The sequence below is a fragment of the Branchiostoma floridae genome, chromosome 9 (genome assembly GCF_000003815.2).
Source record: "Branchiostoma floridae strain S238N-H82 chromosome 9, Bfl_VNyyK, whole genome shotgun sequence".
In the NCBI taxonomy this organism is placed as follows: Eukaryota; Metazoa; Chordata; class Leptocardii; order Amphioxiformes; family Branchiostomatidae; genus Branchiostoma; species Branchiostoma floridae.
Genome location: NC_049987.1, coordinates 11978108 through 11994403, shown reverse-complemented (window position 1 = coordinate 11994403; position 16296 = coordinate 11978108). Strand labels below are relative to the sequence as shown.

Genomic DNA, 16296 nt, shown 5'->3' with positions numbered 1-16296 from the left:
ATTCAAAGAGACATAAGGAGTCTGTCGAGCAAAAATAGATTAAAGAGGCAAGCGAGACGTCCAAAAAGCATTTAGTCAAACCATTAATCGGAGACTGCAAAACATGTGAACAAAAATAGCACGTCTCGATCCAAAAGGGGTCTGTAGGACAGTCCGACTACTGTTCAAGAGATCTGCTTTGTATTTTCCCTGTTCAAAAAGTGTATACTTGTCCATGACGGAAATTGCAATTAAGCCGCCTCCACACATTACTAACATAGATATTAATGATTCCCCTCTACCTTAGTTATGTGTCGCTACATAGAAGCTTTAAATTTATATTAACGACTTGCCTACCAGAAATCACTACTCTTGTACTACTACAGTATCGGGCGCCAGTGTGTTGATCCCAGCAACTTCACAGCTCATAAAAACCCGTACATGCCGATAGCTCGGCATGGTTTATGGCGAACCCGCTCTGAAATTGTTTCCCTGCATATCGCGGCTAAATCTACAACAGAGCTCGCTACCCTCCAGACAAATTTGTGGTCCGTATATATAAGTATGATTGACAGGGGTGCCCTTTACATCTAGGTGTAGGATAAAGCTCCTAACCCTTCACATCCATATTCCGCACCAGATACCCTTTCCGCCCTATCCTCTCTTCTGGAGGGAAGATCTGACTCAAGATAAATGGTACGAACCAACCCTTGATGTCTGCAGCCGGGTTTTGTGATGTATTTTACTGTAGCTTCAAAGAGAACGGGGCGCAGAGATGTTATATCACTGTTAGAGGTGGAGAAAGGCTGATGTCACAGCCGGAGGTTTTAACATGCCTTTAATACGTTATAGATGTTTCATCTTTCATGGCAGTAAAAATGACGGTTTTATGGAGTATTTTGAACTCGGGCGTTTACATTTGTTAAGAAACATGGTATAAAGTGCAATCTGATACACCAGTACTGAATTATTGTTTGGGTAGATTTTATTCCGCGCTGTAAACGCTGTACAACGTTACTTGGTGAATTACTGATTTTGTTTTGGTACTATGGTTTTTATTTGGTTGTTGGAGGCTTTGCTTTTTGAACATGACTGTGATATTGAAGCTGCTCCTGCTGATGCCTCCGCCTGTCCGTACTGATTAATGATGGAGTACCCCATGTGGGAGTCACACGGTGGGGAGGGGTGCACAGGCACCATTTTTGACAGACCTGACAAAATGATAAATAACCCTGTGTCAATCAAATTTATTTAGAATAATTGAAAATGTACGTCTCTTGGTGGGCCTATACGAGGGATGGGCAGATTACATATGTAACATTTGAATGAGGATGAAGTTAAACACACCATACTGGGTGATGACCTACCTTTACATATACATCAGTGGCCAAAAGTAAATTTGAGCAACTAGGTTCGAGGACAAGATGAATGGGCCTAACCCATATGGAGATACCGAGAAGGGGGGTTAGGTTCAGGTTTGGAACGCATGACTTCATGAATATCTGCACAACTGGAGCTGAGCACTGCTACCGTAACAGAGCGGCATAACCGACACATATGTTACTTTACAGCAAGAAATACCAGTCAGTGTACGTAAGAAATGGCAAGGCGTCAACCAAAATAATAGAATGTTATGATTCCTGAAAACATAATAGTTCTGACTCGCAAAGAAACTTCAGACAGCTGCAATCGAAGACACAGAAAGAAACACACACACACACACGCGCGCGCGCGCGTATATACAATTGTCTGTCAACGAGGACAACATGATGACATCAAAAGAAACAAACAAACATGAGCGTTGAAAATAGAAGTCTCTATATAAGTACAGAGCACATCCATCTCGTCTGTTGTCGTCCATCATCACACACAACTGACGGGGTCAAGCAGCAGGGGGAGTAAGGTCATGAGGTCATCTCACGACCTCACAGTCAGGGTCATGAACCCATGTCGCGCTTTTGTACCGTGATGACAGTCTTCACCTTCAATTTACCATTAGTTTTGGGTGTCATCAAGAACATTAACTCAGAATTACAACATACGATAACTAAAACAAGCAATGAAACAGAAGCTAGGCATGCATTATGAAAACAAACGAAAACGAACGAACAGACAACCAAAAGTTGTATAATTGGTGATATGGTCGTATAAATGTCCATGGAAGGAGTAGACCTAGTATATACGATGGTTTTATGCCATCATTTCTAAACCATAAGCGACCACACAAGCACAAGAAATCACGTTCTGTACCGAATGACTCTAACACATGCCTGAATAGTCTGTTCCTGTACATGTGAAAAGTAGCTACTGTCCGACATGATCTTGACCTTCACGTTTATCAAGATGGCGACCTCACTCCAGGATCTACAAACATGTGTTATACAAATCGGCACCCAGCTGACAAAGTCACCATAAAGATGGGCCATGCTACCAAAACGGCCATCAATGTGCTACAGAAATACTACAATGCCATCGGAATGAGGGGTGTAGATTGTAGTAGGAAAACAAATATGTTGAAGAATAGCGACTCCGGCTTTTTGTGCTACTTCGCGACCATACAAATCCAGAATATGTGCTTTTGCGGCTGCAAATTCTAGTCATAAAATAGGACAAACACCTCACCTAGTCAGTCTGATTCTGAAAGTTTTCCTCCTCCTGATACAGTTCAACGAAGCAGTATTCCGTGTTCAGTAGCGCACGGTGAACTTTCCTATCTTGACCCTTTCGTTCCCCTGCTAGTAAATCTGATAACGGGGTCCTGTCGAGCATTCGTCACGAGGCGGCCCCTGACAGCACCGGACACACGGAAATACTGCAGGACGGGAGCATTCCCGTAACGGAAACATCACATTTTCCGGTCGGACCCTTTAGAACTATTGACCAAATTTCACTTTTATCTTTTTCCACATACTGTGTTCCTCATTTTTATGATATGAATTTCATATTTTTATGTTTTATGTGTTTGGTTGTCATACTTTTGAATCGTGCTTCATTATCATATTCCATTTGTAAAATCAAGGGTCACAAAAATCCAATTTTGGTCGCTCAAAGGTCGCTAGCTCAGCGAACACTAAAGGGCAACTCTTCACAAACGCAAAGAATGGATATCGGTGAGACAGAAGAAGAAGATTAGTGGACGGGCCCGATAAATGAATACCATGCACCCGCATTCGCGATTAGTAACGCCACTCAGGCCGGTAACATGGGGGAAAGTTGGCTGGGAGGTGAGAGTTAACTTCCTACAGTACTAACCGTAAAACCAGCCCAGACTGTAGCCTAAAGGTGAGGAAGTTGCACGACGTGGTTTCTCATAATATATTAAAGGGGGAATGCCCGGATATAGACCGGTACACCTGCGTCTGGTTTACTGTGGAAAACACGCATACGGAAATCCTACAGACATGTAGGGAACATGAACTTCAACTGGACACGCTCTAAGCCGGGATAAGGAGACAACAGTATCAGATTGGATATAGTCACAGTTTTCTGTGTACAGTCTCCTTCTTAATTTACTAACCTCTCTAAAGCTAGCATTATATTCTTACTGTCTCACCAGAATCATCTTCTTTATTAGCGTTCTTCATACTGCATTCTCTTGAAGCTGTTCTTTGAATCGACTCAGTCTTCTCTCAGACAGGCTTGTATTAGAATAAAAGCCCTTTAGCCCGAAACATAAATAAAATATTGATTGACCACCCAGGAAATCGACCACTGGTACCCTAAAATAAATGTACACAGTGTATATTTGTCCTCATTCTGATATCTGTGATTGTTGGTGGCAAACTTTGATGTGAATTATAATATCGGGTGTATTTGCAGCCAGTGCCATAGGCAGGTACCCAATAATTATCAATACTTAATCAATATATATATCAATAATTATCAATACTTAATACCCAATAATTATCAATAATTATCATACTGCTACATTATTGTACTGCTTGAGAAAAATGATATTATTTCATAAATCTAGAATACCACTTTAGTATTCAGAATCCATAGGATAGGACGACATCTATCTGAGTCATCACGTGATGTTGTTCCACCCATAGTATTTAACGGACTTCGATAAATCAATCTGAAATGACCTGACACTTGGAACGAGATAGGGCATCGCCTGTGATGCAATAAAATAACGAGGCTACCAGATTAAAAGCTGACATTTTTTAGCCATATGAATCCACCCCGAGTTGTGATCGTAAAGTGTATGTAATCTGCCCCATAGGTGTCCAGGTGGAACAAACTGCGAGTGAAACTGGTACGATAAAAGACAGGCCACACCCATTTGTCTCACATGGCTTCATGCGGACGGGAACAGATATTACTGCTATATTACCAGCCAATAAAACCATTAGGAACGCTAGCTCTGGTTTTTATCAAGCACTCAAAAATATGAGCGAGGTATGCATGTAACATATCATTTTGACACTAGATAATTGGCATAGAGCGTAAGCTTAATGCAAACTTTGATCCAGTCATTTTTATTACTACATAATCGGGAAACCTCAAATTCACATTTTAACGTTAATAAAACACAAAATATGTACCTGCTTTTGTGTTTAATTGTCATATCATATCAAATTAAATCTTTGTGTTAATATCGATCATTGCGATCTGGATAATGCAATATCTAGTTCCATTATTTGCTGCAAAGGGACAGTTAAGTCAATAACTCTCCCTCTCTATTGTAAGCCGTGTAATTGAATTTTGGTATATTTACAGAACACGTACTCAAATATATACCGATCAGTAGTAACAAAAAACAGAAGTCATTAAACTATTTCAACTATTCCATTGCCCAATTAGTCGGTAGTCCTCCGACATTACAACGTCAAGTGTGACAAAGAACATGGCGACTTTATGACACATTGTCACAGGTAGACCTCACACGGGAGTTTCCTAATTGTACTCCAAAAAGAAACCAACAGCGACCCATCACATAAACGCCTGTATGAGACGGTGCAGAACACCTGTGAGAAGTGGTGCGAGACTGGGAAGTAAACACAGGGGAGTTTCAAATAGAAACCAGACAGGCTGGTGTTTGTCCTGCCAAATTGGAGACCACATCAAGGAGTGTTCGACAGGGGATTAGGCTAGCTTTACTTTTATAACAATTTCGCAAATGTGCAACAAGTATTCCTGGAGGACAATTTGACGACAGCGAGGATTTGCAGCGACTGTTCTTAAAGTTTAACTTTGGGAGCCTCAAAGTGAGGAAGACTGTGATGTATGATTTTCACACAGATGTTGAGCACACTGCCCCTCCCCCATCGCACAGTGCCCCACATCCCCAACAGATTGCGAATTATACAGCCTGTAGTCCCTGCATCTTTCTTTAATACTAGAGTTTCCGACCAGGTAGGAATACTGGTTAACTCTGTCAGTCTGAGGCGTTTGTTAAGATGTTTCTTCACCAAAACAAACAACCATCAACAGAGAGAAGATTTACAGTGACTGCGGTGTAGCAGCATGATAATAAACAGTCAGAGGCTCAACAGTCTTCCGGTTACCGTACTGAGTATCGTCGGCAGATTCCTTCAAATTAGAAGAAATGTCGTCTTCTTCAAGTTCAATGGGAGGTGGGCCCTGGTACATGTCTGCCCTTTTGCAAAAGATTGTTTGAAGCGACTGGATTTGTTCATGGATCTCAAACAGGCATTTATTTACGTGTCAACCACTACAAGAGATTTGGGATATTTATTTTGACTTCCAGGTTCTAAAGTTGCAAAGTACGACGACATGCGTACGCCCTTTTAGATTCAGATTAAACAAAGTCATGAAGAAAAAGGCACTCTAACTTCTCAAAGGGATGCCTACTGTAATAAATCAGTTCTTGAGTACCACAGGTCATAACCGAAAGCACAGTTTTTGTTGGCATTTCTGCCAGGGGATACTCCTGAGTACCGGGGCCATCTGTGACTGGGTTAGCGATGACCTCATGACAGGTGATTGACACTTGCGATAACACCCATTAATCACGGAACTATGGGAAACAGGCAAGGCTCGCCGTGCGTCTTGGAGTGTCAGAGACCTACCACGGGTAACGGATGAGTCACTTGAACTCTTTATATACAGAACAGAACATCCTGACAAAAGTATAGCGCTATTCATAGGAGATAAAGGGCCCCGCCATGTTCTAATGTACTCAATACAACATATCTCCAACCAAACCGAAGATGTCATTGTCTGATCTACTACTCATGATAGATCTCAGCGATTGGTGCTGGCAGTTTGAAAATTATTGTGCAAAAATCTAGTATGATGTTGAACTGAATGGCAAGATCCAACTCCAACATCAAAGTGAGAATACCACTGGCACCTGGCAAACGGGCTTGACTCCAATTTCAGCCAAAAGGCTTCGGCATGCTTCTGTCGAGTTGTACAATAATAAACCATTATGCCGATTTCATGAAAACAATTGAGCGTCAGTTAGAACGGTTACCCTGGTTTTTGGCATGTAGCCTAGCCTACCGTGGCGTGGTGCCCAGTCTACTCGTCACCAACGTTACACTGACAGCTAATAATTATAGTAAGCAATATTCCTCGGCAGTCGGTAATGTTTATGGTAGCAACAAATCAGAATGTCTAGCATTTCGGCAAAGATACGTTTGGAAATGTATTGTAAAAACGACCCAAACTCAGCCTTTGAAAAGGCAACAAAATGTCATTTTCTTAGACCAAAGACCACTATTTTGCCTCTCCTGAGTAAAATAGTTGAACAGAAATGTGCTAAATGTTTCTTATCATAGGCAGAACATGCTTACATGTGGCTCGAATCGCAGTGAGAGATAAACCTATTGGACCGATGGAAACAGTACAAGGTAGCCATGCAGTTGTCTAATTCTTTTACTGTTTCAACAGAGACGGTACAATTGCAGGAAATATAACCGTTCTACAATTGTACCATTTATCCAATTAGCCGATTGCTAGATTTTGCGCCGGGAAAGGAAAGTTTGCTTCCGCCCCAGTCTTGTTACGTCCAAACAACGGATCTAGTCGCCTGTTGGAGTGTTTACATACATGCTCTGTCCCCGTGTAAGGCGAAACTTATCAAATTAAACACGACCTACGAAAACAAATTAAGGACGAAATCGGCTCGAGAAAACAGAAAACAACAGTCGGCGTCTCAAACAGAACGTTCATTATGATATTTTCACGACTTTCTCCATATTGTCAAAGTTTTAATACAAAGCATGTTAGTCGTAAATTCCTCTGCTGTAATAAAGTTGACACCAGTGACCTAGTTCAGCGCTCGAACTTTGAGCACAGTATCCAATCACCATCTGTTGTGGGTAGTAGATATTCTAGATATTCTGTCTAAACATGATCATTGTAGGGATATACCTTGAGGATAACATGAGGGTACCTTGAGGTTGATGTTCGGAGAACAAATTATGGACCATACACATATACGTCTACCAGATACTGGTAGTATTCCAAACAATTAGAATTTTTACAGGCGCAATTACTGTCCATACATGATGGTAGTAAACATGGTGTCTTTCAAGTTGGCCGCGCCTGGGCAATTATGTCGTGTTAATGCCAGACGATACACCAATTACAGACGATGAAGGTAGACTCAAAAAGCTAGCACTTAACTTCTAAGCATAGCATCCATCTAGCATCCTGTAGCAAAGGACATGTCAGTCGGTGTTCTGATACAGTCAAACACCAGTCGCACTGTATTGTGTACATGTACATGAGTACAAATATACACTTCTAACCGACTTTTGCTAAGGTCACATTTCCAAACCGGGCCCGACCGGGATGGTCGCAGAAACGAAAAATATGATTTGTTCATTAAGGAATATAACGTCACACAAATTATACTGATGACTGATTTTTTCCCTCTGTTCTGTGTGTTTTGTTGTCTTTTAAATTATACCTTTCGTTCCCGAAAGCTGCCCGGTCGGGTCCCGGTTTGGAAATGTGGCCGTCGCCAAACTCAACACTTCTAGAACCCCGTGGTCACGAAAAATTACATAAATACAACAGCCTACCCCCGTAACCTCCGCCAGTACCTCGTTTTCACGTGCACCGTGACATACTCCACAGACACTGCCATAACGGTACCGGTAGGGACAATCCAGTAACAAAACCCAGGGATCGCATACCCCACAGACCCGACCGTAACGTAGGGGACAAACCAGTAATGATCCCTTGGGATTGTGATACCAGAGATACCAGACATATTTTTACGTCTGACCAACCATGGAGCATGCACGTCTGTCAATATACCAGAGCTCCATAATGAATATAACGGCTATAATGGTCAGTCAGTGACGTAGGACGAGGATTTTCCCATCCCCTCTCCCTGGTGACAAATAAAGATCCATCCCTTCCCTAAGCCATTTGATACCTGCGCTATGTTAATGATTCTCGCAGTTTCTGGTGAGAAGCAGGGCGAACGTTAATTTGCAGACGACGATAAGGTTCGCTCCTCCATGTTCTATAATTGAGTGAGGAAACCCGAGAGTTGATGGTCAGAACGGTTCAGATAACGGGACAACGTTGTACTACTGCAACGGAACCACTGTTTCCTATTCACGACTTCTTCTGTTGGAAAAGCTATTATCAACACATACTATCAACTTAACGGCCCTTCAAATTTCCAAACGTCGGAAAATGTAACAACTACACTCTACCAACACTGTAGACACCAGGCGAAGATAAACCATTCTCATACGTTCGTACCTGAGCCGAAAAACTCTACTCTACTGTCTACTGTAGAGCCATAGATCATAGATAGCTGTGGATGCTGAATATTGGGGAGGTGGGCAAGAGGGATACTAGATCTGATCTTTGAAACCTTTCCAGCTTCTAGTCCCTCATTCTCAAAGAAATCTGTAACTGTTTTCGAGCATGAAATCTCACACAGGCAGTGAAATACTGGGACAAACCGTACTAAACATATTGTCTGTAGAATGGGATGTTGACTATCCAGAGCAGGCAGAAATACGGTGTAGGGGGTGTAATTTCAAATCTCCATGCCAAATATTTCCATCCCTCTAGATACAGGCTCCAAGTTTGTGTAGGCGGTTGCTGGCAGTAGATCAAGTGCAGCCCAGTAGCCGCCATCGTGCTCAGGTCAACCATTAACAACATCCCATCAGTGCCTGCAGTCAGGCGGAGGCTCCCAGCTTTTCAACACGCACAATGCGATTTGTTAGCTGACATTTACCGTGCTACATCCACCCCTGACATAGTACACACACGACACTACATTACACTGCTTGTAGTGAAGTCTAGGCAAACATCATCCTCTCTTTCTACACAATGCCTGACGGATACACGTATTTCTCTCGTTCTTACAGTTCGATGAGGTGTTTCTGGAGACTAAGGAGCAGATGGAGGAGCTGAGAGCACGTAGGTAGCATTAATGTTGGCTTCTCAGTGATTCAACATGGCGAGAGCGATTGTTTAAGGTGGCCCACACGGTGACGTTTGGTTCAAAATTAGCCGCGCCACCGCTGTGCTTTTCAGCGGCTGGAGGCTGACCCCAGACCCCGGCTGTCACGGTACGGTTGAAAACAACGCTACTGGCTCGGGGAAAGAGTGTGAGAGAGAGAGCTACTCGTGAGGCCCTAAAACAACTGTCAACAGACTTTTTTTCCCTAAACACACCACCACAGACATAAGCTAATCTCTCTGCGTAAAGATTGCGTCTAATCAAATTCTCCAAGCCTTATCATAGACTGTATATAACGTTACAATAGACCGTATGCTACAATACAATTAACCAACTCACCACCGCCGATACCACGGTCCTCTTACTGGTCACGACGACACAGCATTCGGGGGGCGCCTTTGCTAAGTATCCCACAACCAGTACACTGTAGTCTCCAGTATAAGAAACTAGTTGTTTCCCCACAGAAATCGTAAACGTCCTGTCTGGTTGTACCGTTCTGCTGTGATATTCTGGCCGGGATAAAATCTCCCCTCTATTTGGCGACGAGCCCCGAGCGGTAGCACATTTGGAATGTATTAAACCACGCCACTCATGCTACCCCACCGGGCAGGGTGCGCTCCGCCACGGTCCCTGAGCTTCTCATGGGTTCATTACCTACCAGAAACGCTAGAGGGAAAATTCCAAACGCTCACCGTAATGTTTGCTCCCCCGGCGCTCACTGATGTCCTCTCCTCTCCTCCAGGTGGAGACCTCCTCTTCCTCCAGGTACCACTGCTGGAGATAGACGGGATGAAGATGGTTCAGACCGGCGCCATGTTACGTTACATCGCGCGCAAAGCATCCCTGTTCGGCAGGGACGACAAGGAGTCTGCCAGGTGAGCGAGACGAATCAAAAATATCGTCTGCAAAATAAATCTTACCTCAGGTTCATGTTTACACACCTACACCCCCCGTTTAGGAAGTGGGGCCGTCCGTCAAGGTGACGGTTGGGTTTTCCTTACCAACTGGGGAGTAAGTACATGAAATAAGGGGTGATGAAACGAAATAATTCCTGGGACGATATGTACTCAGACTTGTCTTCCCCTCTGACCAGACTTGAAATCACCCATTTGTCTTATTTGGAACGCAGCACTCCCCCTCTACAGGGGTGGTAACGTTACTAAATTGTTACAGCTTATCGCGGTATCGAACGTGATCCTTGACCTCTGCTGGGACCCACATGACTGACTGAAATAAAATACCGTCAATAAATACGGCGCGGAACGATTACAGGCCGAACTGCGGAGATCTACCTCGGGACATGCCGCATGATAACGGAATCAGTCACGGCCAGGCGGGTTCTCCGGGGAGAAGAGAAGGGTTAGAAGGTGTCGCTCGACGTAAACCCATCGTACGTCATCGCGGCGTGAGTGCATCTTGAGGAACGTCAGTGCGTCAGTCATCCGAAATACATATGGCGTCGTTACCTAGCAACCGCACCATTCCGTCGTTTGATTTGTGTCCTCGAATTTCCAGACAGCGCTGGCGGCGAAAATTCCTTCTCAATTAACTGGCCCCGATATTAGAAAAATATCTCATCTGACTGATTTAAGATAGATTAAGTAAAAACTGTGATTTTCTCATTCATTTCACCAGGGTGGTTTTTAGTCTCAACGTTTATGAATGTCTGAGTTCACTAAATCTAAGCGACTACAACAAATCAAATATGGCAGCTTCGTAACGTGTCAGCACCTTTCTTAATAAGACTGCATTACCGTGCGTTTTCCAGCGGAACTCCATGTATATTCAACACGTGAATACGCGGAATGTAATTTTCTGAAAGACCGGGCAGACCCTATTGCTGCCATATTCGTGGCGTCACCTAGCAACGGGCGCAGCAGCGGATTTGCACCAATAGAATCAACCCACCTGTTAGTAGCACGGTGTTTACAGAATTAGAAGGGGAGGTCCAGGTATTTCTAATGGCATATTCTCTAATTGAAAACGAAACATATGTCCTTATCGTGAGGCTTAGAAAAAGGGGCTTTCAAAACACCTCATCGAGCTTTTTGATTAATTAACCACTGACCCCCCCCCCCCCCCCCCAAGAAGCCACTCCTTCCCCCCGTAGTGTACGTGTTTACATTATAGCATCTATATGCATTCCCTTGCATCCTGCCTTCGAATCGGGCATGAATTTAGATAAATTAAGATTGTGAAGTACTGAAGATTTAGCACTCAAAAATTCTACAGTATTCTTGAAAACCGAACGCACGGTCCCTTAAAGTTAAGGCTTGTTGACCGCAAATCGGTACCCTTACTTTCGTTAATAACTCGATAGGGTCTTACACAGCGCACCACTGTAATCCCTCGGAGATTGTGAATGTGAAGTACTGAAGATTTAGCACTAATTCTATAATCTTGAAAACCGAACGCACGGTCCCTCAAGACTTGTTGACCGCAAATCGGTACCCTTACTTTCGTTAATAACTCGGTAGGGACTTACACAGCGTACCGATGTAATCCCCCCTGAGCTGCCACAATTTTTCGCGAGCTCCCCAGAAACCTTGAGTCTTATCGCGGATAAGGAAACCCCCCAGTCCGTCCGGAGAGGGCGGTTTAACGGGATTTTGTGCCTTCGAGAAAGATAAGGAAAGCTCGCTTTGTGGACTCCGCAATTCCTAAAGCGTAGCTCCGGGTTTTAGATAGAATCGGTCCAGTGTATGCTCCTGACTACAACTATGATGGCTATCTAAAGTTGTATTTTAGGGTATTAGTTGACTCAGGGGGCTGGAATATCAATACGCTGTTTGCCATGCACTGCTAAACTTTCCATGTCAAGAAACAATGCTAAGACTTTTGATGATTCTGCTATAATTGTTGGTGAAATATTACAACAACATACTAAACTTGATTTTCCATAGTGTTGCATCTTATGTCCTACTGCAGTAAGCCTAGGGAAAATAACCTCAAGTCGATAACATAGTATATGTAAATTTCTATAAAGAACTATCAAGACATAGCCTGGAATCCGGTGTGACGGGCGAGATCACTAGCGTTTTCGCCCCCCTTTAGCGTTTTCGCCCCCCCCCCCCAGAGCAGCTGGCTACTACATATTACAGGTGCGCTACCTGGTACTATACTGCACCTGGGGAGTAACGTATATGGTGTGTTACCTGGTACCTATATGGCACCTTATTACCGTACCGTAAGATGTCATACCTCGAAAGTCGATATTATATTGTTCGGTGCAAACATGACATTGAAATGAAAAAAGACAATTTTTGCAGCTGAGGTGGCATAAAACAGTGCTACTGCGAACGTATAAATCAACACCGTCTATGGTACGGAATACGTCAGCTATATGTTTTCAATTTGTCACAGTGTTTTCTTTCTTGTGCTGGAAACATTTCCAAAGCACTAACAAAAACACACGTGAATAATAGTTTCTCATTATAAACACTATCTACGCGCAAGTTGATATAGCTGTTGCTAACGTTAAATGCTACACAAACACTGGTAAAGTACTGGTAAATGCACCAGTTCCTAAATACTAGAAAAGACAGTCATGTTGGAGGTGAAGATATCCCTTGGCCAGGTGCATATACCAAAATGTGCGTTATTCTAATTAATACCTAATATTTGCATAATTAATAAAGACATTACATAGTTCTTTTGTGGTCACTTCATTGTAGAGACTTCATATTGGAGATATATAGGTTGCTTGAGGACAGGTGAATACAATGAAATACATCTTTTGTCGAGACTCAGGTATATGCAATAATGGGACCAAACCCTCCTTGTCTGAAACAAGTTCAACTATCTTATTACCATGTAATTACGTTAATATTGATACTATGAATGGAGTTATGTATCAAACTCGTGTACTTATATCATTCTGAAACTACATTTTGTGATTTATACCAATCAACTTCTAAAATGTCATGTAAATGTCATGGGGGGGCGAAATCGCTAAAGGGGGGCGAGGTAGGGGGGCGAGATCACTAGCCGGGGAGGGCGAGATCGCTAGTGATTTCGCCCCGGGGGGGCGAGATCGCTAGTGATTTCGCCCCCGGGGGGGGGGGCGAGATCACGGGGGGGGGGGGGGCAAAAACGCTGTCACACCGGTACTTGTTAGCCATCCCTATCCAGTCCTCGGCCAGGATAGCGACCTGTGGAAACGGGCAAAAGCTATGAAGACTGGACTCCAGGCTAACTACTGTCACCGAGAATAAACATTGCCTGCTATGTCATAGCTAGTCTGATTAAATCCCACTTATAGCAGCCCTCACAACATCCGACCGGGGAATTACAGCTAGCCCCAGACAACAGAAGTTTGAGTTACACAGACTTTAGTCAATGTACAATTGTATATACTGTACTAAATTAATGTAGATACCATCTTAATGCATTGATTAAAAGCATGGTTACTACAGTGGAGTGAAGAATGTGTTACCACCTAACCCCACGACGTGCTAAGTCCCGAGCACGATAAATCCCGTGCCCAGGTTATGTGGAGTATGCGGCACTATTAGGTCCATCTGGCGGGAACAGTCCCCCTGTGTAAACAGCACGTGCGAGCCGGATATGTGGGGACCGTTACCCGGCATGCCCCCGGTAGTAGGTAGGGTAAACGTTGTTCCAGACATCGGTTACAACAAAAATTTCAAACGGCTTGAGCAGAGGCTAAATTTTCTTACAAGAATTGTTTTGGATTCACATATATCTTTATCCAAAACAGTTCTTAATGTGACATTTGACATTAGTAAGAACTGTTTTGGATATGCATAAACTTGATTATTGAATTCATTTGTTGCGCACGGTATGGAGTTTATATTTTTGGTGTAAGTTTGCCAAGTTGCGTTTGCGTGCGCCCGAAGTTATTTGAGTGACAGATAGTGAGTGGGAAGATTATATCAAAGGCTAGCCTTGTTTTCATTGTTTATACCGTAATCTATTTGGAGTTATTTTTTCATCCTTTTGTATATCATATCATGTAACGCAAGTTGAAAAGTTCATACCACAATGAAGTTGTTGAAAGAAAACAACAAGATAACAATGAAACAAAGACTAAACATATTTCTATATCTTTAAACTCGCCATTGCCATTGTGAAAACAACATTTTCTCAGTGCTGCCTTTTGAAGATTTGAACATTTGGTCCCCATTTCGAGAAAATCGCCCAAGGGTCAGTCCACTCTTCCTGCGGGGAGGTTAGGGTCGCCAGGTTTATGAGGCGTGTAATCGGATCAGAAATTGAGCCTTTTAAAGAGTTCAAGTTCAAAGTGGATCCGGCGGCAAGGCGTGAACGTGAAGGAGCCGCCTGCTGGGCCTGCTGAGGGGAGGGCACGTCCGGTCAAGGTCAATCCTCGTGGAAATCTGTTTCTTTTCCAACTCCCATGGTTCTCTGCACCAGATATGGACAGTCTGGCCATCAAAATATGGAAACACGACGATGGGAATATTGTAGAATGTTTTCACAGCTAGAGAAAATGAATGTAATACAGGGCCGCGTAGGTCAACCTGTGAGATTGTAACATAAATACACTTGCGAGTCCTGTGATAACGCTTTTCTTGTGAACAGATCTAGAACTTTCTTCTCTATAAAAGAGGAATTATAACCAAAAGACACTTTGTGGCATAACGAAATGAGAGAGGGGCACTGCAAAACGGCATAGATATGAAGAAATTGATTAATTGTATTATTGGGGAATAACAAGTTAGATCTAACATAGCACAAAAGTAGAAAAAATAACCCAGTACATTTATAAAGAAGGGCACGGGTGTGCTTTACTATGGAATCGAGCTGTCGACAGGAGAACTAGAAGGTCTCTGGGTATCCGTTAAAAATGTTGAAAAGCTTGTGCTTTAAAACAAAACAAGTTGTTAGGACCAGAAACACTCGCACAAATCTGCATTGCCTACTGTCCACAAAAAGCGCCATATGCGCGCTCAAACCGAGTAGTTACAAAGTGCTCAAACCGCTATTTACGGTTTCTTTGGGCCTAATTTGGGGGATTGAAATCGTTATTGTACATGAAAGAATAGCCCGGAATTGGATGTAGATTGTGTTACTATGAGTCTTTCATGTTCAGGTCTACAGAGTTCATTAATTGGCGTTCATGTACAAAGGCATGATGGACGAGTGGAACAGGCGAAAATTGGGCCGCCATTTTTCGCACGACCTTCAGATGATAAAAGGTTTCAAGGACAAAGGTGCAGTGGAAAAAATGTCCAAATAGAAATGAACATTCAAAAGCATGGCGTCTTCGCGATTGTCAGTTCCATGTTCTCATCGTTTGTCTCTTCTAATTGAAAAATAAATTTCAATAGAAGACACGTTTCAGTTACTGAATGCAATTTAGTCTTCCAATTTCACTTCGTTGCAATTACTGAGTCGACAGTTACAATTACAGACAACAGTTCTTCTTACCTAATATGTCTGCATAACTGTAACTTGATATATTTTTCATGTTTAGTAACACGAGTAGATATGAGAGTCGCAGGTCTTGCCTGACTTGAAGTTGATTCCAGTTTCCTTTATAATTCATCTTTTTCTCGTATGGTATTCTATAGTGACTGCAGTCTGCAGGGAAAATATTGTGCCTACAGAATTGGTTTTGTCCGTAATGTGTCTTTGATATAGTCTCGCGGATACCGACTACAATAGCACCGAACAACGCCGAACTTAAACAAGCCAGATGCATCTTACAAAATTTACACCATTCATTATTCGTAAGCAAACAGGACCACAAACACCCTGAAGCGTCCTTTCTTTCCTTCCTCCACTTCAAAGCGAACAACAGAAGGAGACAGAAAAGATGATGAAGGGTTTGCACGCCGCGGGACGTCCTAACCAATCCAGGCTCTACCCTGTAAATTTTCTCTGGAACAAGGGCGCGATGAAAGACATGGGATTGATTCGCTACA

The 16296-nt window shown here is 43.0% G+C and overlaps 2 protein-coding genes across 3 annotated transcripts in view; one reads left to right on the top strand and one right to left on the bottom strand.

Annotated features, from left to right (window-relative positions):
- The window catches only part of LOC118422414 (glutathione S-transferase alpha-4-like), a 61942-nt gene that overhangs the window by 20532 nt on the left and 25114 nt on the right, over positions 1–16296 (top strand). The window contains exons 2-3 of the mRNA XM_035829960.1: positions 9294–9345; positions 10131–10263. Coding sequence (XP_035685853.1) covers positions 9294–9345; positions 10131–10263 — 185 coding nt within the window. The remainder of the gene's footprint in view (positions 1–9293; positions 9346–10130; positions 10264–16296) is intronic.
- The window catches only part of LOC118422413, a 68682-nt gene that overhangs the window by 42670 nt on the left and 9716 nt on the right, over positions 1–16296 (bottom strand). The window contains exon 2 of one of the 2 annotated variants that reach the window (XM_035829956.1): positions 10081–10162. The gene's annotated coding sequence lies outside the window, so the exon portion shown is untranslated. Of the gene's footprint in view, positions 1–9727; positions 9900–10080; positions 10163–16296 lie in introns of those variants that run through there. The other variant, XM_035829957.1, reaches the window with a different exon arrangement.